Source organism: Rousettus aegyptiacus, unplaced genomic scaffold (assembly GCF_014176215.1).
Source record: "Rousettus aegyptiacus isolate mRouAeg1 unplaced genomic scaffold, mRouAeg1.p scaffold_m13_p_11, whole genome shotgun sequence".
In the NCBI taxonomy this organism is placed as follows: domain Eukaryota; kingdom Metazoa; phylum Chordata; class Mammalia; order Chiroptera; family Pteropodidae; genus Rousettus; species Rousettus aegyptiacus.
The window spans coordinates 73,564,499-73,590,171 of record NW_023416286.1 but is presented as its reverse complement, the minus strand read 5'-3'; the positions used below and the strand labels follow the sequence as shown (position 1 = coordinate 73,590,171).

General features: G+C 35.3%; 1 protein-coding gene and 1 pseudogene across 9 annotated transcripts in view; both read left to right on the top strand.

Annotated features, from left to right (window-relative positions):
* LMO7 (LIM domain 7) overlaps positions 1 to 25,673 on the top strand; it is a 180,693-nt gene that overhangs the window by 61,680 nt on the left and 93,340 nt on the right. For all 9 annotated transcript variants that reach the window (XM_016149351.2, XM_016149355.2, XM_036228897.1 and 6 more), the window contains 2 exons: positions 265 to 335; positions 11,837 to 11,906. In XM_016149351.2, the coding sequence (XP_016004837.2) occupies positions 265 to 335; positions 11,837 to 11,906 (141 nt within the window). Of the gene's footprint in view, positions 1 to 264; positions 336 to 11,836; positions 11,907 to 25,673 lie in introns of those variants that run through there.
* LOC118609823 lies at positions 16,329 to 16,429 on the top strand (annotated as a pseudogene).

The window sequence follows — 25,673 nt, the reverse complement described above, 5'->3', positions numbered from 1 at the left end:
CTTCTAACTTTTATCATCTATAAAATGGTTAAAGTACAGAAAATGCTCATTGGGATTTTTTTCTGTTTATATTTTTTCATACTAAAATGGATAACCTTTCTCTTTGTAATGCAGAACCACACATAACTTCTTAGTGGAACAACTTTTGATATATGCACAGCTTTCAATTATAACATTAGATGCATATTAATTAATCTAGTACTATATTTGACTTGTGTGTTATTCCTCATTAAGAGAAAATTAATACCCCAATCTGTCTTTCAGGCAGTAACAGAGAAGAATTTTGAAACAAAGGACTTTCGAGCCTCTTTAGAGAATGGTGTTCTGTTGTGTGAGTAAGTATTTAAGGCATTTAAAAGAATAATTCAAAGGCAAAGGGGTGTGTGTGTGTGTTATGAAGTTTCTTCACTCCTCTCTCCATGACTACCATAGTCACAGATATGTTTTCTTGGTAACAAGTGAGATCTGATCCCTGCAAATTGACACCCCCACAGTACCAGGCAGTAAGAAGGGGTTATCAGTCTCTGTATCTAAAGATAGCATTGGTGAAATGTATATTATTTTAAATTAGTAAACAAGAAAGACTCTATTATTGCTCGATGGGCCAGTGGGGATGGGTAGTTGAGGAGAAGGCCTTATTACATTGTTCCAGCTACCATTTACTCTGATTATTCCGATGTATGGAATTGCCCAGTTTAGAAGTTAATGTAAAACTTTTCTTTGCCAATAAATAATTATGCTTGTAGAACAAAGTTAGGTAGTAGCACATTTTTCTTTTAAGCTTTAAGTAGAGTCATTACATTACTACAATCAATGTGAGTCATGGGCCATCAATTTAATGAATATTATTGAAAATCACATCCCAGGCTTTGGTTATCATAAGGGAAATAGGCCGGTGCCGTGATCGATGATATGAAGCCTATACTGTGTTTAGTATGATAGTTTGTTCACCAATTGATGTGTAGTACAGCTAGCCAGGCATGTGACCTTTGGGGGTGGGATGTAAGGATGAAGGTATGAGAGTACAGGTTGCAGAAGTGAGTAAATAAATTATAAGAACACACTTGAGTACGCACCCACATTTTTGAAAGTACTTAAGTATTCAATCTAGACACTTACTGCAATAGGTATTTATGGAATCTGACCACAGGGAGCACTGGGAGTATGTGCTTGTACTTCGATGATTTTGATGATCTTTTTAAAGGAAGGTTGTTTGCAGCAAAGATCAGGAGTCAAAGGGCTTAGGTTTGATTCTTTGCTCCAGTACTTTTGGACATTTGAGCAAGTGACTTAACATCTGAGCCTTATTCTCACCTATAAAGTAGATTTTAGGGTATCTGATCTGCCTACTGCACAGGGTTGCGAAGTTCCATGAGACATATGGAACTTAAAAGTTTTTATAGACCATCAAATTTTGTATAAATATAGATTGTTGCTAGGAAGATGGCGTGTAGCTAATAGTCTCTATCTTATTAGCTCTCTTGATAGGTATTCAAACTTGTTTGTCTTTCAGCAATATTATTAAATTAAACCTTGTGAAATTGTTGATATTTTTAACCTTCTATGACCTACAGAAATGTCAGTTTCATGTGGTTCCAGCTAAGATGTTGTAGGATAAGCATATGAAAAAGGGCCACAAATAAAGTTTAAAGGATATATCTTGATGTCTTGTGTTGTCACATTCAGAATTGTCATTGACAAATAGTGTTTAAACTAATTATAGTAGCCCATATGGTCAACCCAATTGGTCACTGACAGGAAATTATCTTGATTTGAAAACTATATGATCTAAATGTATTCTAATGCATTCAGAAGATGGAGGGACAAAAATGGCTTGGAAGGATGCATGTGATCTGAAAACTGCCTTTGCTATAAGTATAGACTATTTAGAGGGTTGCAGCCAAATAGCATTAATATCAATTATAAACCCCATGAGTCAGGATAAGAGTTAGGTGGGTTTATGTGGGAAGTGACCTGTGAGGTACAGAGTTGTTTTCAGATATATGAAAGCATATGACCCAAATAGGTGATCTGTTCATTGAAGTCACTTTGTGGCTATATAGTATGGAACTATTAATGAAAACATTTTTAGGGTAGTCCCTTTGCTTCTATAACTAGGTCATTAAATGTACTTGGTAACAACCCAGTTTTTGTTTAAAATGCAGTTTATTCACCAGCCTGGCCTCTGAATGATTTAAGGTGATTTCTAAACTATATTCAACATGTTACCAGTGAGAATATTTAGAGTAGATGAAAAACATTTTTAACCACAAATAGTGCTGTTAGAATAAATATGTAAGTTCTACCTTCGTGGTTACAGCAAACATTTGGATGCATGTTTAGAGTGAGATTTTTTTTTTTAAAAGTCACTTTAATGCACAACTTCCAAAAGTTCATTCTTAAATTGTTTCCTAAGTGAAATAATACCAGTCTGGGGTTTTGTGCATTACCAGGTAAGTCTTATCTATCTGTTTAGTACTCAGTATTTAAAAGAATGTTTCCCAAAAGTAGCAAAAGTAAACATTAAGGCGTGGTAATCAGCAATTTTAGTTTACTCTGGGACACTGAAGTACTGCACAATGTTTATATTAAGAAAAAGAAAATCTTTCTCTTAACTGTGTTTCTTATTGTTTATAGCCATTGGTTAATGAAGGTTTATCAATTAAAAAGTGTAGTGTTGAGGGAAAGCAAAGTCCAGGTAATTATATTCTATAAGCAGGCATCACTGTTTGATCACATCTATCTAAATTATAATACATATGAAGAAAGGAAAATGAGTTATTCAGAAGCCTGATATTTTAGGCTCAGACTTTTAAATTAATAGTAAATATAATAAGCTATCTGTCTGAGATTATTTTACCCTTAATAAATCTTAAGTTTTAGCTAAAACATGATTAGGATATTTTAAAAATCTGAATTCATCTTCTTACAGAAAAAGACTGACTTTTGTTTGGTTCACTGCTAGAAAAATGATCAATTCTTGTGAAATATGGGGTCTGCTTGTTACCTGTTAAATCTCTCCAGACATCCTACTTAATTACTACCATTAAAATAATTTTTTTATTGTTTTATCTAGTAATTTCAGAAATCTTTTATGCTTTAGTTATAGTTTATCCTTTCGAACTGGCATTCCAAGCTGTCAAAGTAGAGAATTGGGAGAAGTGAGCTTATTACAGTTTTCACCCAGTTGGCGGTGTGCTGACATTTCCAATAGTCTACACTGGGCATAAACTCTGCACTGAGGTTTCATACAAGATGCATATCTGAATAATGAGGATATTATGTCCATTTATTACCTTTTAATCTGATTGACTATTGAAGTCGGTATCTTCTGTTAATTATTTAGTATCATTTAGTTTGATTAACTGTGTGATCTAATGAGTTGAGGGTTAAAGAATACTCTCCTAGTTAAAGTCTGTTATAGTAATTCTTTTACCTTTTACCTTAGACGTGTAATCTCTCTTGGCCTTACGAAACAGTGAGATGGAAACAAGATCTATTTTTGTCTTTTTTCTATTTAGTAAAAGGATTGACAAGAGCCTATAAAGTCATTTCAACTCCTTGTTATAATGTTCTGTGAATTTTATTATTGTATCTATTAATCTGTCTCCTATCTTAATTGTTCATTAGTATGTATGAGGTCTACCTTACTACATATTACAAAATATTTGAGCTTTGCTACTACATATATATCCTCAATCCTCTCTTGCTCTGTGGTTCTAGCAGAATTATTTTTTGCTAAACATATTTAGTGGCATTTCCAGCTAGTGATATGAGTTAGTAATTTCACAGTTACTCATCTTATGATAGCAATCTTGGAAATATTCAAATGAAAACATTCTTTATTCTCCTTATGAAGTAACAAGATATGTTTGAAGGTAATCTTATTGGGTGTGTCTCTGGTTAGTCAGTCTATACCTCCCATCTCTGGAATCAGTCCATGTCTTTACCTTTTCCAAGTCAGCTATGCATCAGAAGTTTATGCCTTTTGAACTTGTGTCTTACATTATTGAGAAAGCTCACCAGGCCTTTTCCATAGCTTGCAGCTTGGAAAGAGTGGAGCAAGGTGTTTACCTATTGGTTTGAGAAATACTGTTTCTATTTATATCAGCCATGACTATACTATCTGCCTAAAATATCGTAATATTTTGTTAAAGATACATTAAATAGAAGAAAAACTATTTAAAAAATACTGTTAATTTACTCTGGGGCACTAAGATGATTATTTTAAGACATCGGACAAGATAAGAGAACTTTGTCACTTCTCATTTGGGCCAAGAGAACTCTCTGTCTTTTGTTAGAGTGGGAGATGTTCACACATTGAGTGACAGTGACATTCCTGGGCCCTTGTGGCTTCTGCGCCATGCGCCCAGGGGCTCTTGTGTATTGATGAGAGATTTTTCTTGGCGATCTTCTGATTTTGTATTTCCTGAGGACAGTTGCTTCCACACAGCTCTTCGGTTTGCCAGCACTCTCTACTAACCCCGATCCATATAGACATCTGAAATTTAAGTAATAAAAAATATTTTTCTTCACTTAATGTAGTTTAACTTTAAAGTTTCCATATTATTTGATAGCCCAGAAATAGGTAAACATTTAGGTAAAAGACGCAAGTGTTCAATTTCATAAAGATAACTTAAAAAGATTAAACTGCTTTTTCCTCACGGCAATATTTTGTGGTTGCCATTTGTATGCTCTGTTTTTCAGCTTCACGATCATTTTTTTTCTATAATAATACATCTGCATATAGCAAAAACATTTTTAAGAATTTGTATCAAATTGAAGGTGAGCTTGGCGAACATCAATTTAAAAATTCACATCTGTTATGGTAGTCACATTGTACAGATTCATTGCAAATTTTGCAAAAGTTTTTTATATTGTGGCCTTAAACCTGAAGAAAGAAAGTTCATGTATGTTTTGCAAACCTGCACATACCATCTACACAGGGCTTTCTTATCCTAAATATAAGTTACTGAGAGGTGAACACACAGCATTTCAGCGATAGCGCCTCTGGGAAATAGATGAGAATGATGGTCTAAAAATAAAAGGGAACAATATATGTGCTAAATACACATGATATAAACAATTTATATTAAAGTTGATCAGCAAGAGGGTTATCAAAGTAGATTTTTGATGTAATGAAGGCTCTCAGGAGGACACACAGAAAACAATGTGTTGGCCATGAAAGGGTGAAAGTTTGGGGATTCTGGGAAGTGCAATGTGAAGTAAATTAAATAAGGGGAATGAATATTGCAAAAAGGACACATATATGATAGTATCACATAAATTAAAGGTAGAATGCTTTATGTGAGAGACAATCTATAATTTCTATATACCAACAATCATCAATCAGAATATTAGATTATATGTAATGAATAAAAGCAATAGTGACAAAGTTTAGAATGTTTACTTTAGAGAAACACGTAGGACTTTTATATGTAGAAAATAAAATGGTAAGCTAAAAGATTTAAGAAATGGAATGATAAGCTACATTATCCATATAGGATAATGGATATCAAACTTAATTTATAGTTTTAATCCAATACCCATATAAAATCCAGTCAGATTTTTCTTGGAATTAAAAATTATTTTATCATGCATGTGAAATAATAAATGAGGGTAAAACAATGACAATTTCTGTGGAACAAGCCTAACCCACTATTAAAACACATGACAAAACATGACAAAGCACAGTGTTTAATAATTATGTATTGCCTTATAAACGTACATATTAATGTAATAGCAAGGTCCGGAAATACATTCTTATACATAAAAATTTGTGATGAAAGAAATATGAGAAAATAGAGAAGAAATGAATCATTGAGTTAATTGTATTAGGATAAATAATTATGTAAGAATTAATTTAAAAACTCATCATATACAAAACTTCAGTCTAGATTAAAATAATAAGCTGAAAAATACAATTGAAGAATTAGAAAAAAGTTTAGAGGCAGTTTATAATTCTAAGCTCTGAAGGAATAGGAAAAAATAGATTTGAATATATATTCAAATAAATATATATAGGCAAATAACATTTTGAAAAAATATTGTAGGAAAACAAGACTTTAAGATTATCTAGAGTTCAAATAAATTGGTAAGATACACATTTTAAAACCTCCGTAGACAAGTAAGCAAAGGATATGACAAATAATTCACAAATGAAGAAATACTTATGGGAATAAACAGTAAAATATTAAACTTCATTAGTAAGACATAATCATGCTAAAACCAGATACGATTTTTGTAATTGAAACTGGTAAATAATTTAAAACCTGTTATAAAATGATGGCTGTATTGCGGAGAAATGATCTACAATATTCTCAAAATGACCAATTGAATATAAACTAGTACACTTCTGAAAAGTAATTTGGCAATCCCTGTCAAGTCATTATATGCCATTTTATTTATTAATATAAACATGTATTTATCATAAAAATTATTAAGACTCAATAATTCTTCTTTTGGGATTTTAAGAAAAGACTACAAAGCAGGTAAAAAATGTATAAAACATTTCCATAGTAGGAAATATTAAAAACAACGTAAATATGTGAACTGTGATATGTAAAATTGTTGAATATTTTCACATTCCTTAAGAGTGGTGGTTATAAGAGCTGCAGCACCGTGGGGGATCCTGCAGCAGGTAGCTGACAGGCAGAGGACTACTGTCACTGCTCTTAAAAATGTGACCAGCTGTATCATGCCATGCCATGAGGTAGACACACGAAGGCTGTGTGCTGGTGCAAAAGCAAGTTGATTCACATTGCCAAATAAATTCTTTTATGAACAAGTATCGAGAGCTTCACCTTGATGATTTTACTTCTAGAAATAACATGTAGGAAATAGTAAATATAGTCAATAAAATTGTGATGTTCACATAATGATAGATGATCACATTTTAAGGTATAAAAATGTCAAATCACTATATCGTACACCTGAAACTGATATAACTAATATAATATTGTATACCAACTATACTTAAGTAAAAAATAAAAAATGAAATGGTAAGGAGCAGGCATAAAGATACACATCCAAATATGCATTGAAGCATTTTTACAGGGGCAAAAATTGGAGAGAATGTAAGTTCAATTATTAGGGAATGACATATCACTCTCATTTACATGAAGGGATGGAGAGGAGTTTAGCAACTTTATGTTATAGTAAATGGCAGGACCAGGACAGAAGCCTGAGTCCCCCTGCTTGACGCCCTTTGTTATTGATATGGTATTGGTAAATTTCCTGTTACTCAGTGAGATCCATTAGTGTTGTAACTATTGGGTTGCTTGGAATTAGGAACCTGCTGTCAAGCTCTGCTAGACTCCCACATCCTTCGGGCATAACAGTGAGGCCAAAAGAGGAAGTCCTGCCGTAATAAAATAATAATTATAAATTAGATTGATATTGACTTGTTGCTATTCCACACATTTTCCCATCTTAGCATGAATTGTTAACTATTTGTGTGGTAAATAATTAAGCAGTATTCAAAATTACTACTGCAGGGTTTCTACAAATTGAACTTATATTAATTTTACTACCAGTCTTAAAATACTGAAGTCATTATAAATATTTATATTGAATTTTTACACTTAAAAATTTTAATTACATATGTTTATTGCTTTACCCAAGGAAATGTGATCATTAATTACTCAATACGTTATTTTAAGAATATTATAGCTTATGAATTTAGATGGAGGTAATTAATTTAAAATATTAGTAAGGAATTTACTTAAGATAGCCAGTCTGTTACAGAACATTTTAATGTAAATTTTGGTTCATCCATAGAATGGACTGTCTCAGTCACTAAAAATTACGCTACAGGTATATATTATTTCTGTGGACAATATAATAAAATAGAACAGCTTACAGATTAAGAAAAAGTAACCAGTCCAAGTTAATATATCTGATAGAATTTACTCTCTTAATTAACATTTGACAATTAGGAGAGACCATTAAAGTTTAACTATCTGGAAACAGAAAAAATAACAGAGGAGAGATATCCTTGCTGGGAGAAGCCAAAAACCATATCTAGCATTTGAATAAAACTAAAAGTAAAGTTTTTCTAAATTTAGGTAAAACAATTACAGAAAAATTTATTTGTCATTCACAGAAAAATTTCTGTATTATAAGTTGGTGGATTTTAGCAAATACTTTTAAAGCACTTACTAAATGTCAAGTACCCCACTAAGTGCTAGGAGATGCTGTTTGGATTGAGAGAATATTCTTGCACTTGACAGCTTCGCTGTCTGGTCGCTGTATGATCCCAGCACAGTGCTCTATCTTCAGTAAACATTCAGATGTTTATTGAGCAGAATTTGCATTTGGAAGAAAACTTAGAAAGTTTTCTTGAGTGTCAAATAACAGATAAGACAAAAATCATTGCTCTTAATTTGTAAGGAAATGTATAATATCTTTATTATATCTTTAAAAAAGTTAGTTACTAATAGAAAAAGTTCGACAGCTGTGGAGGTATATAGATTTAAAAAACATGGTTGACAGGAAGGTGTTAGAAATATATTTGTAATTGACTAACCTAATAATTCATAGGTTAAAAAGTTTACTCTCAGTGTATTGTGCTCTTTGATGTCAGTCTTTCTGGTACATTTGGAAAATCTTTGGAAATGGGAAGTCCAAAGATGTCCCTACATTTTGTACCTCTGCTGAAGAGCTTTCTGATAAGGGGGAAAGTGAGGTTTGGCATTTGGAACTAGTTTTTAGAGACTAACGGATAGACCATCAAATTTTAGCTCTGATTAAAACCTTCTATAACTCAGCTAGACATCATATTGAGCTTGATGTATGGTTTTCAGAGTGTCATCTCTGATTTATATTTAAAGTCATGTCACATTCACTGGTGACAAGGTTTCTGATCAGAGCCAACTTTTTAGCATCTGTTGTGTAACTCAGCTCCTTTGGAGGGGGTGGACAGTGTTTTGGGTGGGAGTAGAAAAGGAAAGAGACAACCCCTGGAGGGATGAGCTGAAGGAGAGGGTTGCAGGCCTTATTGGGAGATACAAAATGACTGTCATTTCTGTTCTGGTTTTAATCTTATTAAAAGAGCAAACCTCTTGTTTGTTATCGAAGCATATCACCAGGTTTACGCCATGACCTAAGGGAGGGCTGGGGGGAGTAACTATATAATTCTGCATTAGGTCAGAGGGATGGGACATGGGGATACGGGCAGATAAAATGATCTCTTGTTTGCTCTAATTCCTTGTACACATAGGCACCTGGAAGGTTATCACGTTATCTGATTCTTGAATACAGCCGGTCACCTGAAGTCAATGTTGCTTTTAGGAATATATGTAAATGGAGAACAGTTATTATACAAAGAAGTTTTGTTTGCAAAAAAGAGTAGTATTTCTCTTGTGTGACATTTGTATTTTATTTGAAATACTACTATGCCCTTATTCCTGTAGATATACTTAATTTCACAGAAATTTAAATTTTTATGAAATCTCTTTTTCTTTCTAGAAGAAACCGCCTACATATTCTTTCTTTAATTGTATATGAAAATAATTATTCATGATTCATAATTTGATTGGATGTTTGGTATTTGCCCAAACCATATGGGTATTTTCTCTCTATTCTAGTACTTAGAACCAATACCATTTTAACAACTGACAAACCAAAACAGCATTTTCCTCTGTTGACATGATATCATGTGATATCATGTGATTTTCAACTTTTTCTGTCTGGCTTATTTCATTTAGCATGATTATCTCAAGACATGACTTTTTAGAGGTAGTTTGCGAGTTATCCAGGGTGTGGTTTTTTTCCCTCGTGGCTATTTCCGTGTTTGTATGTGTGCTAGGAGCCTGAGGAGCGAAGGACACCAATCCGCTCTGTATGCGTTGCTTCTAAGTAATAGCTCTGGAACTTTCTGATGAGGGAGGAGTCAACTCATTATTGGGAGACAACATTTATCCATGCTCTTTCTTTTACCTCTATCCCTTACTTCCTTTGGTTGACTTAACTGAGAACCCAGCAACTATATTTAAAAAATACTCCTGATATTACTTACACTGTAATGATACAGAATGATAAGTGCAGTAAACATGTAAATTGAATAATTTGGACAAAGTCCCCAGTGACTCAAATGGGTGGAGGAAGAATGTATGGTACTCTTCCTCTAACAAGGACAGCTAATGCCAGGCTTCCCTGACAATTTATTAGTTGCCCCAGCTCATATTGGTTTTTAATTTTTCTATATCACTAAAAGATTACACTTTAAGATCCAGGTTACTATAGGAGAGTCATTGTTAAGTAATGGTCAACTGCCACAAACTTCTTGATTTATACTCTGTGAGAATTATGTTCCTATTAAATACTATTTCAGTTGTTAGTTCTATGCATTGCAGGAATGCCACTGATAATAGAATTTAAGAAAGACCTGGTTAATAGGGAACAGCTAGAGGAACTAATTTAGAGCTCTCATTTCTTATAAACCCGCTCAGTTCTTTTCTACCTTCTCAGCTAGTGACTAAAGAAAAATAAAGTGGCTATGAAGGGAGAAAACCTTTCTTCCTACATGGCTGTCACTGCACAAATAAATTAGGAATCAAGGAGTTAACAGTTTTGAAAATGCTTAAAGTTGAGGGGATTGGTTTTATTATCTATATTAAATTGTCTAAAGACCTTTGTGTGAAGAAACTATGAAAACAGAAAACATCTTTTGTTCATCAGACTAAATCTTTATAAGCCATCGTTTTGTCATTTTGAATCCTGTTGAACAACATTCTGAGGGCTATTAAATTGAGACTTTTGTCTTTTTTTTATTTTTAGCACATTCAAGTGTGTATATAAATCTCTGGAATGCTGAAGGAGTGACATTCCACAAGTGTCAAATTTTATTTTCTGTTGCCCATTGTGGAGACCAGTAAATTAAAAATGTTTGATTCTTTCTCTTTAATTTGCTTTCCTATTGGAGCTCTGTTACAAAATAAATAAATTTTTTTTTTTTTTTTTTTTGGTGGATGGATTATTGAACAGGAAAGTCGCTGTTCCAAGTTGTTTTCTGGCAATGATTAATGATTAATTAACCAAAATAGCATTAATAGAAAAACATTATTATAATATTAAATTTCGGTGTAGCCTGGCACTGTATCAGTCAACAACAAAAAATAGAATTCACAATAATCTAGATTTGGAACCAAAAAGTGTACTCTAGGTTATAGTTATCAAAGCTATGCTCTTTTTTAGTTTTGTAGAGTATGGATATATAGATATCTTTGCAAATTGTCAGCGCAACTTTATCTTGTTCGACATTAGATTCTGAGGTAACCGTTAGCCTATTTGGGGGAGTTCTGGTACATTTAATTTTTCACCCAGTCATTTTGCTATGGTAACAAACCAATCAATCATGGACCCAAATGAGTTACCAATAAGAATTAGTTGGCCATTAGGATGAGTTCCACTGTACCCTTTAACTCTGGCAAAATAATATGGTTTTAAAGCTACCTTTTAAAATAAGGATCAATTTGAGAAATCAATGACAATGTTTAATTGAAAAAGGTATTCTTAGGACCACACAAACTAAATTATAATAAAGAGATTCTTAAATTGGCAACTCGAAATGATGAAATCTTACCTTTCTTTAATAAATGGCTTCGGATGTAGAAGTGTGTCTATACAGGCTAGTCCCTGTTGTTGGCGACGCTGTTCTTATTCTCTTCCTTGATGTGTTTTCTTGGTCATTTACTTTCTGTTGAGCTGTTGGCTCTGAATAACATGTTAGGGATGGAATAGTGGTATACATGATTTTTGAGAATATTGAAAAGAATACTAAAACTGATATTGGCAGTCTTGTAATTGCATATCTTATTTCTTTGTTTTCTTTCAGTTTGATTAATAAGCTTAAACCTGGTGTCATTAAGAAGATCAATAGACTGTCCACACCAATAGCAGGTTTGGTAAGTAATAAATTATCTTCAAAACTAGATTTCTTTGTTTTTAAAATGTAAAAAGATGGGCATAGACAGGCTCTCTTACCAGGAATTATTATAGAAATTAGGTTTGGGTTTGTTTTGCTCGAGAAAAGTATGTTTAGTGATGTCCATTTCCTGCTTTTAGTGCTGCTGGAAAGCTTTTACTTTATTGATTTTTTGTGCTCTCAGACTTCATATGTTCTCTTTCTTGGCTTAGTTCTTCTACAGATTCCATTTGTTTAGGATTACGTTCTTTCGAAGCTGAGCCTGCATACGTTGTTTGCTAGCTGACCACAGTTAGGGAAACCGTCCATGTTCACCAGTTATGTTTCTGGTACTTCCTGCTTCTGCATTACCCTCACTCAGCACACAGATCTTGGAGTGTGTTTACAAAATACTAAAGACCTGCTTGTCTTGCTTTATGTGATAGGTTTCCTATCAACATCCTATCTGATATTGGGTAGGTCACTGGCTTCTTTGCCTCACTAATATCCATAAAAGGACTGTAGGTGATTCTCTAGATTTTTTGAGCTTTGAATTTGGAATTTTGCATGTGAAAAATATCGCACACTGTCGTTGCATAAATATTCTGGTGGGTCAAGACACTGGAGAGACCAGTAATGAGGTGGGGCTGTGTCTTTGGAAATAAATAATTTATAATTAAGTACAAATGATGGATAATTTTTGAAATTGTTAGCAATACCTAAGAATCAAGGTTGATGATAGAAGTCAGTTAAAAAAGTTAACTTCACGAAACACTGAAGTTTAAGAGCTAATAATTAGAGTGTAAAAAAAAAATCTATCCTTTTTAGAATAGTTAAGCTGTGCTTATAATACATTCAGGAACCTTCTGTTTGGCCATCGTGTGTAGGCAGATATCAAACACATGAAGAATTAAAGGTAGCAGTACCAGAATTTCTGGGTTTGCAGCTGTCATGATGATCTCATCAAAATTTTGACAGGAATGAGTTGGTTGCGGTATTTATTATTAGAAAATATCTGTCTAGCAACATGTGAATATAGTGTAATATATGAATATAGTGTAGTAATAGAGCGAGTTAAAAGGTATTAAGAAATAAAATTAAATAAACTTGGTTTTTGAAATTTTTCTAGGAAGAACATTCAGTTTAATAGACTAAATAAGCTTTGTATGAAAATAACTTTTAAGAAATAACTTCTGTGAAAATTAAAAATTTGAATTATATTGAAAGTACTCTGGATATTTTCAAATGGCTTGAGTTACTCTTAGATTAACGCTTAGATTTTAAATAGTCATTTCTTGGATCAATTACATGCATTTTGAATGAAATTAGCCTCTGATCTCAAACACCCTGCATATTTGGAATGCTTGAATTGTGGTGGTTTGTTGTTGTTGGCCACTAGAGGTTTCATTCAATCTTCTGATTCTGTGATGAGAGGAAATCACAAATGTATTGTATTTTTAAATCCAAAAATATCTCTAAATATTTCTGTATCAAGCATCAGAAATTCTAGCTGGTTTAGATTTTATCTCTAGAAACTAAAATAAAGTGTATTTCTGGCATATTAAATAGGATAATTTCCCAAACACAGCACAATGAGCATTTTCAATTGACTGTGGGAACATTAAGAGTGACCATAGCTGCAGAACTGGGCTCAGCCTAATTGGTTTGAAGTTATTGTCATGCCTCATTTGACTCCTTCTTCTTGTATGTTAGGATGGTTATATCAAACCTCAAAAGCCTTAATTTCAAGTACAAATTAGAGCTCCAGCATCTACTTGGTAGGGTTGTTAATAAATTGTAGAGGATAGAAATGGATGATAGTCTGACACACAGATGTTCAATGAATGGTCTTTTGTAGTTCACTCATTCTTTTAGCAAATAATTGAGTGCCTATGGGGTCAATAATTTTTCCAGTTTATAGGGATGCATTGGAGGAACAAAGATGGATAAGGGACTTACCTACAAAGTGCTTTCATTCTAGCAGGGGAGCAGGGACCAGGTATATAAATTAACAAATGAACAAGAAAGCACCAAGTAATAAATGTGATGCAGAGAGTTACGGTAGATAGGGATTTTATTGGACATCCATGAGCAGTTGTAGGGGTCTATGAAGATTGACCTCCAGGAGTTCCTTGAAGGAGTATGTCAGAAGCCTTAGATTTTGATACTTATAGAAGAAAGATGAAGAAACTGAGGCTGACTTTCATATTAGTAATTTTTGTGTTCACAGCATATAATATAGGGACTGATCATGAAAAGACCAAAGATTTTTTGAATGAACAAATGAATGAACGAGATTTCAATTCTGAAAAATGATATGCTCTAGAATTAGGTATTTGATGAGTTAATGTTATAGGTTGAGTTGTGTCTGCCTCCACCCCCACCCCTCCAAAAAAAGATGTATATTAAAGTCCTAAACTCCAGTACTTCAGAATGTGAACTCATTTGGGAATAGGGTTATTGTAGATGATGTAACTAGTTAAAATGAGGTCATACTGGAGTAGGGTGAGCCCCTAATCTAATATGACTGATGTTCTTATAAGAAGATGGCCATGTGAAGACAGATACACACAGGAAGAATGCTATGTGACAATTGAGTTTTGAGCGACATCTCTACAAGCCAAGGAACACCAAAGATTGTCAGCAAACCACCAAGAAGCAAGGGAGAATTTCCCTACAGGTTTCATAGAGAGCATGGCTTTGCGGACATCTTGATTTTGGACTTCTTGCCTCCGGAACTGTGAGACAATAAACTTCTGTCGTTTTAAGCCACAAAGTTTGTGGTACTTTGTTATGGCAGCCTTGGGAAAGTAATATGGACAGGTCACAGACAGCTGCAAACCCACATGCTTTTTAAAAGAACTTTTTCTTTTTTAAATATAGATTCACAGAAAGTTGCAAAAACAAACAAAACAAAACAACAAGAACAGTGCTGAGAGGTCCTCTGTGTCCTTCACCCATTTTCCCCCAATGGTAACATCTTGCATAAATATGGTACGATATTAAAACCAGGAAATTGACATTGGCACATTCAAAGACCTTACTCAGAATTCACCAGTTTTACATGCAGTTTTTTTTTTGTTTTTGTTTTTTTTTTAGTAACAGAGAGCAGAGATGCTTTCAAGCTAAGTGAGATGGATGAGGAGTGTTTTAAGGAATTTTCCAGAGGACTTTCCCATTAATCCAGTGCTCAGCAGAAACATAGCAGCTACGTTCCAAGTGATCACTTTCTTCCTGTTGGAATTGGTGTCTCTTAGTTGAGGTTCCCAAGAGAGGAATCTAAACAGATCAGGTGTCGTGGGTCACTGACCAGCCTGTTCATGAGTTCCTTGAGAAGAGAGTCGTCTTGGCCAAGTGGGCTGTGGTCAGAAGTGTTGGTTCCCTTTAGCTAACTCAGTGCAGGTGTGTGGGTTGAAGTGGGTTCTGTGAATGAGGTGTTTGTGGGGCAGATATGCCGAGTTAAGTCAAATACATTAAGAATTACACAATTTCTGTGTAAGAGTTTATTAAGCTGAGTGATTATAGTGCTCCATGCCCTCTTATCCATTACTCCCTCTTATTTTATTTCCTTTAGCTATAACTTTTCCATTTCATGTCAGTGACCATGTGTATTTAGCTTTGAAGCCACGGCAGTGGATATACCCATTGTACATGGACTCGTGTGAAAAACGTGAACTGTTCCCTGAGCAATGATGATACAGAAAGAAGTGTTACATAATTTAGGAATATTGAATGCTCGTCTTGAACTATTCATAATCATATATTTTTTGGTGAGGCGGGTGGGGTGGAGGAAGGCAGTAACCATGTTCCCAAAGAGATGTGGCTTTTTTCACTTGACTGAGTTTTATTTATTTTATAAAGAAATTAATTTCTTTTTGTCTTTTCTTGACAAAGTTCTGTTCTTTACAAAGACATGCTAAAAAAAAAATCTAACCCTGGAGTTTGAGTCTTCTAAAAACTTAGCTGCTGTTAAATGTGGGTATGTTCAGATCGTTGAAACTCAAAACAAAAACTTTATTTGGGAATAAAAAAGTTCAACCCCAAAACAAAATCCTGAGAAACAGGCGAGATATTCTGATGGTGAAAAGAGCCATTGAATCCGAATAGTGTTTACCATCTGATGTGTTAGTGTCAGTGAAATACAATACGTTTAGAAAACATCATGGAAGTTATTAACTCTAAGACTATAGTCATCTTGGACCTTTGCTGGTTTATTTCTATTTAGCTAACGCAAGGTTTCTTAACCTTGGCCCTAATGTCTATTGACCTTTTGGGCCAGATAATTTTTTGTTGGAGGTGACTGTCCTGTGCATTATAGAATATTTAGCAGCATCCTTAGCTTAGCACCATGCCCCAACCCCCCACTCGGGACAGCTAAAAATGTCTCCTGACATTGCCAATGACCCTTATGCGATAAATCATTCCATGCCACCCTGAACCAGCCCGATCCCATCTGATCTTGGAAGCTAAGCAGGGTTGGGCCTGGTTAGTACCTGGATGGGAGACCACCAGGAAAACCAGGTGCTGTAGGCATTAAAAAAAAAAAAAAAAAAAAAAAAAAAGAGAGAGATTATAAACTGGCAGGGTCCTTGCAATCTGTAAGGTCAACCAAGGGTTGCCTTGCCTAAAAAAATAAATAAATAAGAATCAAGAAAGTAAACACTATCACTTTATATGGGCTAGTTTGCCAACTGACTAGATTTGATTGATCTACTCATGCTTGCCATTTCAATTTCAATTTCCCTTTGAAAAGCAGTCATATTCCAGAAAACTTGGTTTGAACCATTCATTTGTGTGAATGTTTGTGTCTGTTAGTGGACTCAATAGAAAAATCCTCAGTATATCCACACTTGCATCAAAAATATGTGCTGGATTGGAACATCTTTGCCCTAAAAGGTTACTCTTTCAGATTACTTTCAAGAATGGAATGTGTAAGGTTTTGACTGTAGAGGCTGAGAGGATTGTCTTCTCATTCAGGAATGCTGTAAAATTCTGGAGAATGCAGGAAATGCAAGGATACCGGCTAGCTTAAGCTGTTGGATATGTCACTTTTTCTTGCCTTCATAATGGCTACTTCAAGAAATAAGGCAAGTTTTGGGATTCCTGCTGCCATTTCTCACAAGGTTATATTAGTGGTTAACATTCTTGTTCCCGTGTAACATTATTTCTGACTCATCTTCACCCTCCTATATACTTGGGTATCAGCACAGTACTGCAACCTAGTCTGTGTCAAGGTCACTGTTAAAACACCAAATTTGTTCCTTTCCAGCAGTAACAGAACATTCACTTGAGGAATTTAAATATTCTTATTCAGGTTTTACCATGTGCTTTTTGAAAACCTACTCTCAGGCAATGACTGTATTTATCTCCTTTATTTCCCCAGGGGTAGAGAAGCTGTGGGGGTTGGGAGAAGGGAAGTTTGTGGGACACTGAGCTTGTGAGCTCTTTCTACGAATACAAACGAATTAAAAAAATAAAATATGAGACCTTATGACAGTGTTTTCAGGGAAAAAAAGCCCGTTTCTATTTCCTCTGCTTTCCCATCCAAATTGAAATAAAAGTATGAATATAATTATTATTTTCATTCAAGGGTGTCAGTTTTCTGGGTAGAAGGCAAGAGTAAATTTTGTATGATTAAAGAGAATACTCAAGGAATGATAGAATGGGATATCAAATTGGTTTAGCCGCCAGTATCTGCCTTGCTTGAGAGAGTGGAGACTGAAGGTTACACCTAGTGTGGGCCTCAGATGGAGTATCTCTCTACTCGGTAACAAGCAAGATATTTTTGTGAATCTATTCGGATGTCGATGTGTACAAAACACTGATGACAAGGGACAGCATGGGAAGACAGTACTGTGAAGTTAGTTTAGAATAACCATTTAATGGTAAGATTGATAGTGTTTCTTTTCTGTTCTTGCATTTTCTTGCTGATTTTGTAGATTCTCTTGAGGAGATTTTCCACCCAGAAAATTTGGGAGAGGTTTTCACAAATCAGATTCTTTTTGATCTACTTCTCCTGTCTCTTTGATTGCTTGGCCAATAAGAGCAGCATTCATACAGAGGTGATTTGGGCTGCCATGATCTCCATCTCCACGTGGATAGGGGACAGCATTGAGGTCACCTCCTTTCAATGAACTCTTATTTAGTTTGCATCTTCTCGATTTCCTCAGAGTTGATAAATAATGAAAGCTAGATGTTTCCATAAATTACCATGCTTTTTAATTTTTGTTTGTTTCTCACCTATCACTGTATTGGAACAATTTTATGTATGTTGGATCAGGCCTTGGTGTTTATTGAGTTAAAAGATACATTTTTTTCTATTCTTTTTCCTAAGGGAGACAGCGAAGTTTAAACGATATCAATAAACTTGATTAAAACTGCTCAGTTGTCATCTCATTGTTAAAACTATGCCAAAGAAATATTTTTATTTCAAAGAGAAGCTAAACCACGGTTACAAGTTGTATAATTTAATTGTGCTTCAAACAATAAAACTTAAATTATTCTTATTTTACGAGTTTGTCAATCTCATTATTTTCTGTAAAAACTCTAATAACAAAAATATGGAGTACTTTTTTCTTCTTAATAGAGTATTGCTGTTTTTAATGGCTAGTTTACACTTGTTTAAGCAATTATAGCATAAAAGGTAAGCATTTACTAAAAGTAAGGCTACTTTATGCATTGAAAATGACATTTTCAATGGTTGTGTTTTCATTTAAATATTTTTTCCAACATATTTTACTGGAATTTCTGCGGACCACTATCTATATTTTGAAACAGTTTGGGGTTATCTAACAATCAGGAGTCTGAGAAAAGAGACTGAATGGGGATTGTGTATCGGCTGTCTTCAAGGTAACAAATATTAAATATTAACTATCTAAATGCTTTCACATACCTCAACATAAATGGCCTATAAATAAGAGTCTCCTTGCCTCCCTACTTCTCTCCAACTCCCAATTAAAGGCAAGTATCACCAAAAGTGAAAGCTTAAAAACTTAGTGTCAGCTTTGAAGTTGTTTCCAACAGCCTCATAATGATGCAGCACTGCCAGTCAGGAAACTCCTGTTTTATTTCTAGCCATTATCTCTTCGTCACAGTTTAGGAGTACTTCCCTGGAGTTCCAGAACTTACTTGTTTTTAAATCTAAGGTGAACATTTATATGCCAACTTTCGGCCTTGAGGGCAATCTTTTTTTAAAACATAATGAATTAGAATTCGTAAAGCAACACTATAATTAACTTGTGGAAATAAAAAGCAATGATTCAGAGCAGGATCATATCATACATGACAGTTTTATTCAGATATAAAAACACTTGGCACATCTCTCTTTAGAAACCTTATGTAGATTTTAGAAAGGGAAGAAGAAATGAGATTAATAAAAAATAGAACTTAAGTGTAAGACCGATATGAAGGCATTGGTCACTTGATGGGTTTTAGGCCCATGACTGTCCCTCCCTTCCTGAAAATATTTATTGAATACTAACTATTTGCCAGGTACTGTTGTAGGAACTTGGGATATACCCACACATAAGGCAGAGAAAGTTCCTTTCTAATGGAGCACAGTCAATAAATCAGTTATTACCTGTCAGGTGCCAATAATTACCATGAAGAATATATAATACTTTGCCAGCTACCAATAATTCCTCTGGAAAAATAAAGTGAATGGGCAGAGAATGATTGAGTGCATGTTTGAGAAGTATATCAGAGAAGGTGCACAGGGACGTCTTATTTCTGGAGTTGACATTTGATTAGAGTGTGAATGAAATAGGGGAGTGGGAGAATATGGGGATGAGTAGGAGTTCTCCAGTCAGAAGGAGAAGAGCGGGGATCAAGGCAGGACCCACGAGGAAGACTATCAGTCTGGAACTGAGTGAGGTGAAGATGTAGGCCAACGAGGTTTTGTAAAGCTTCATGGACTTTGGTGAGTGGATCACATTTTACTCCAAACATGATGAGAAGCCACACTGGGGGCTTTTGAGAGAAATTTAATTTGTTGTTAGAGATCATTGGTTACCTGTGGTAGAGGATGCATGAATTTGTGAATATACTAAAAACCACTGAATTGTACACTTTAAATAAGTAAATTGTATGGTATGTAAATTATATCTTAAAAAAAACCAAAACTTAAAAATAGAAAAAGATCACCGGTTGGTGTGTGAATGGTAGAATGAAGGAAATCAAGAAAAGAAGCAGGAAAGCCAGTTCAAGAACAGTTTCAATAGTTGTGATGATTACTTTTGTGTGTCAACTTGACTGGACCCCAGGGTATCCAGATATTTTGGCAAACATTACTCTGGGTGTGTCTGTGAGGGTGTTTTTGGATGAGATTAACATTTGACTTGGTAGACAGAATAAAGCAGATTTCTCTCCCTAATGTAGCGGGCCTTATCTAATCAGTTAAAGGCCCGGCTAGAAGAAAATGGCTGATTCTTCTGTGAATAAGAGGAAACGACTTCTGCCTGACTGAATGAGTTGGGACAATTATCTTTTCCTGCCTTCCCACTGGAACTGAAATATTGGCTCTTCTTGGGTCTTGAGCCTGCTGGCTTGTGAACTGAAACTCAGAATATCTCATTGACTGTCCTGGTTCTCAGGCCTCTACATGTGGACTGGAACTGGACCATCAGCTCTCCTGAGTATCCAGCTAGTAAGTGGGCTTATTGTGGGGCTTCTCAAACTCCATAATCACATAGACTTAGGGACAATGTTTTACAATTGCAGTGAGAGAATCTTTGGATTTTCTTGACATAGAAATGAATGAAAAGTGAGTCAGTCTCACAAAGCAGGAAGTCCCTGGGGCTGGAAAAGCTTGAATAAGATCTGAGGATCGAGACACATCACATATAAAAGTGATTCTGTGAAGGGTGGTGGGAGCAGCTGCACTGAAGGAACGTGAATTTTCAGTGAGCTCTAAAGTTTTACTGTGTAGTCTTCCTTCATTAAACACGCATTATTGGCTCATAAAATATGCCTTTTAGTGTCATTATGACATGTTTCTCTAAGCAATTACTTATTTGTTTGGAACATAGAACGTGAATAATTCGAGGATAGAGCATTTTTTCTTTTACTCCCATTATGTACCCCCATCCCCACCCTCCAGCTCTGGCCACCATCAATCTGTTATCAGACAGAACTTCTTAAGCATCTATTTCAGCATTTTTTAAAAAAGAGAGAGTAAGCTTTATAATTCATTTTTGATGTTAAGTTTGATTTGAATGATATGCGAGATTGTACATTATTTCATGCTGCAGTTTGACAAGGCCTGTTATTGCTTCTGTGTAGTTAATTGTGACCAGTCGATTAAGCATTTGAATAACTAGTCTTTTGCCAGAGCACTCAGCCCTCATTCTTTTGGTCTGCTGCTGCCCTAACTTGCCAACTCTCAGTTCTACCTCTCTTGGTCTGGTTTTTTTCCTCCTGCTCTGCCAGCAGTGCTGGAGAAAAATGAAATCAAGCTTTTGGCATAATTATCATGTGTAATCTCCTAGGCCCTTAGTGTCACTTGGCAGTTCCTTTCAAGCATTCCTAGTTCATTTCTATTCCTACTTTCATTTGTGACAAAACTTGACTGTGCTCCTTGTCAGTCCCTTTGCTATCAGCCAGCAAATGACCAAGCCTTTTTCTTCATGGAGAAATAAAGACCCAAGGAAAACTTAAAACAAAAACAAAAACAAAAACAAAACAAAACAAAAACAACCCTAGCTGCTTTTTTTTTCTCACAAATAACTACTGAAGTTGCATCTCTGAGAATTTACCTACATATTATAGTCATAAAATGTAGCTCTTGCTTCACAGCTTACATTTATTAGCTAAGCCATAAAATAGGATGAATTCTCCAAAATAATAATAATAAAAAAAACTAGATGTCAGCTAATAGAAATTGTAATTAAACGGCTTTCTTAATGCAAACTATAATTAAAATGCAAATTTGGATATATAGCATTTACTCTGCTGCTTGGGAGTTGCTTTAAGGTAATTTTGAATGATCACAATTAATGTGATCACAATTAGTATATCGTAAGAATGGAATTCAAGTACTTCTGGTGATGGCCTAATGGTGAGCTCTGTAAGCCCCAGGTGATTCGTGTTCACACTAAGGAGAAACAATGCTTTAAGTCATTTGAAATATTTTTCTTATATTGTTCTTTGCCAGAACACTTATGTCTACAAAGACTCAGATTACCTGGAGGATCTTCTTAGCAGGTGGATTCTGATTCAGCAGGTTTGGGGTGGGGCTGGAGAGTCTGCATTTTTAACAGCTCTCACATGATGCTGATGCTGATGGTACGTGGACCACGTGTTGAGTAGCAAGAGGCTAGGGCAGTCGCCGACTGTGCATCACCATCACTTGAGTGGTGACTCTGATGCTCCCTCTTATGATTCTCATGCGGCCAACAGGACCATCATTCTAAAGCATGGATTTAGTTCAATTTCTCTGCCTCAAACAATGGTGACAATCTCTTGATTGCTGGCACAGGCCTGCTAACTTTTTGGTGCTGTCAGTTCCAAAGGGAGAGGAAGGTAGGGAGTTTGGTGCCCTCTTATAAGTAGAAAAGGAACTGAGGTCACCAACTCTGATAAATTGATCTGTACCATCATGTGCTCAGGTTCGAGGGAGTTGTATAATGTGCTCTCTTTTTGATTTGAAAAATCTTAAAGTAGGCATAGAACGTAGAACCTCACCGGGAATAACAGGCCAACACGAGCACAGGGAGAGCATTTGCTCTGTTGATGGAGCGCACTTCCAAGGGCTGTCATTCTGGGAGCCTCATTTTAAGGTGTCACTGGCATGGCCTCAGGTTACATCCCTCAGCATAGCTTCACTGTTTTTCAGAATTAGTTAGGATTTTGATCCTAAAGAACCCCTTTTTGTATATTGATAGCTCTGGACTGTACACTCAGGAAATTTTTGTGTAAGTGGGTCTAACTGGTTTGATCTTATTAACAGACAGTTCCTCGTTCAATGTGATATTAAAATGTCTTAGTACAACGTATTCCATCTGCATGTTGGAATTCATCACACTTGAAATTTTATTAGTCAGGACACTTTTTTTAAAAAGATCCTCCTAGTAAAAATGAAAGTGACTTTGGGGAGGCTAAGAGGCTAGGGTAGTGTAGCATACACTTTAACGAGGATTTAGTCTTTTATGTAACAAGATGATTCAGTGTAGAAGAGAAAAATGTAGACCATAATGCTATTTATATAATTTAGACTATATAAATAAATTGACACTTTAAAGGATATTTACATTTTTAAGCACATTAGAGAATGCACTTTTTGCAATTTACATAACATAAAATTAGCCATTTTAAGGTGAACGATTCAGTGGCATTTAGTACATTCACAGTGCTCCACTACCAAACATTTCCATCACTCCCAAGTAAAGCCTCTTACCAATTAAGTGGTTTCTCCCCATTTATCCTACCTCCCAAGCTGGGCAACAACCAATCTGCATTTTTGTCTTTATGGACTTATCTATTGTGGATATCTCATGTAAATGAAGTATGTGACCTTTTGTGTTTAGCTTCTTTTACTGAGTATAATGTTTTGGAGGTTCATCTATGCCGTGGCATGTATCATTACTACATTCTTTTTTACGGCTGAGTAATATTCCATTGTATGTATATATCACAGTTACCTATTAATGGACATCTTAGATGTTTTTACCTTTTGGCTGTTTTGAATAGTGCTGTCAGTAAGCATGGACAAGCACACCTCAGAGATATCGTGTGTTCATCATGTGTTCATTACCAGACTACCTGAATAAAATGAATATCAAAATAAAGCAAGTTGTGATCTCTGCTGGTAGAGGGTTTTGCCTTCAATTTGTAAAAAAAACAAATGTGACATCCGTGAAGTACCATAAAGCTAAGTGCAATAAAACAAGGTGTGCCTACACATGTACTTGTGTGAACATCTCTGACTCTTTAGGGTATGTTCTTAGAGAGAAGGCGTTATTTAATGGAGGGGAGTGGGAGTGAGTAAGGTATAGGATGAGGGAAAAAGTAGTAAAATAAAAAAATGAGAGAGCCCTTATATTGGCTGGTTAGAACTTGTTAAAATATGATTAGTTCAACTTGGGCCCCTGACACTCTCCCCAACTACTTGCATTCCTAAAAAAGAGCAAGGGAAACTGCCTACATGGCATGGGAACTTGTCACTGCATAAGGGCTTTTGGAAGAATGCGATGAAAGGCTCTGATAGGGGAAGGGTTACCAATGGCCTATGTTACTTCTGAGTCTAGTATTAGAATATTCCTGTTGGCCTCATGTTCTCCTCATAACTCTCTTTTCGAGATTTATAATGGAGTTAGAGAGGAGTTAAGACTCCATGGAAATGTATAATTGTGTTCATATTTAAAACCGGGAAATCCTGGGAGGAAATAGAACATTTGGGGCCAGGCAAATGGGAGTGAGAACTGCTCTCCCCACTTCGTCCTTTCGGAAATGGAGCATCCTAACACTGAGAGCTTTGGAGGAAGGGAAACTTGAGAAGGAGATAAGACTATTTGGGTAACAGCGAGAAGGAAGGCTTTTGGATTTGGGATGATCCTTGCTCTGTAGTACATGGCTAATCATCAGTGTCACTCATTTACTCCTTATCCCCCAGGAATTTATGTTCACTAAGATTCCTCCATTAGATTGTCAAATTCTTGGGCAGTTTTCTTTCATCCTTGCCTTGTAGGAGCTCTTTGTAGCATCTGATTCTCCCATCTTGAAACTCTCTCTTCCCTTGTTTTTCACAATGCTATTCACTTCTTTTCCTCTGATTTCTCTGATTGCTAGACTTTTTCTTTCTTGACTCCTATTGTTTAAACTGCGTCTTAAATATTGGTGTCTGATTGTGAATTTTTCTCTAGCTTTGATTTTCCTAAGAGGGCTCATTCGCATCCTTAATTTCAACTACTACCAATATGTGCTTGATTTCCCAAACCAAATTTTAAGATCAGATATTATTCATGGGCTGTAAAGCCAATGTACTATTAGCTGGACACCTTAATGTGGATAGCTGAAACTTAATATCTCTAAAACAGTTTATTTTTCTACTCCAAGTTAATGACTATTCTGTATTCAGTGGTATATAGGTATTGAAGCCAGCTTCTACTGTGGTATACCCATGACTTTGACATGATATTTATTCCCTTGTTACTAGTAAATTATATCTAGTAAACTAGGTGGTCCAAAAAGATTTCGAGGTGTAGTGTTCAAGGGCTTCCTGGCTTCCTCTTGTTGATTATAATAAAATGTGAGAGAGTGGAGGATAGGATAGAATGGTAAACATGAAGGGCACAGGAATTGCTGATTTTGAAAATTATCAGCCTCCTTGGTCAGTAAATTATGCTGTAATTGAGAAATGGCTTTCCGGTAAAGATCAAATTCAGAGCAGTGCCAGGAAAAATGTGTTTAAAGATTGAAACTTAGGGTGTGGCTGTAAAATTCTTTTAGAGATCTTAGAAGAATCCAAAGTAGTGCTTTGGAAAATTGTCTAGTCAAGCAACAGGGCTTCTAAGAAGCTTAAGGGTGGTGTCGAATAGCCATCTCTGCAGCCCAAGGCAGAGAGGGCTTCTTTTGAAGGGATTTGTGGGGTGGCTTTTTTTTTTTTTAATCTAATGGAATGAAGTCCAATAAGATTCACAGAAGACAAGTATATTTGAGAGAATTTTATTTGCAGAAACATTGTAAATTTAGACTGAAATGTACAGAGGACTACAAAACCAAGAGACCTTTAGTTCCCCAAATTTCTATGGGGAGGAAGCAAACTGAGAAAAGT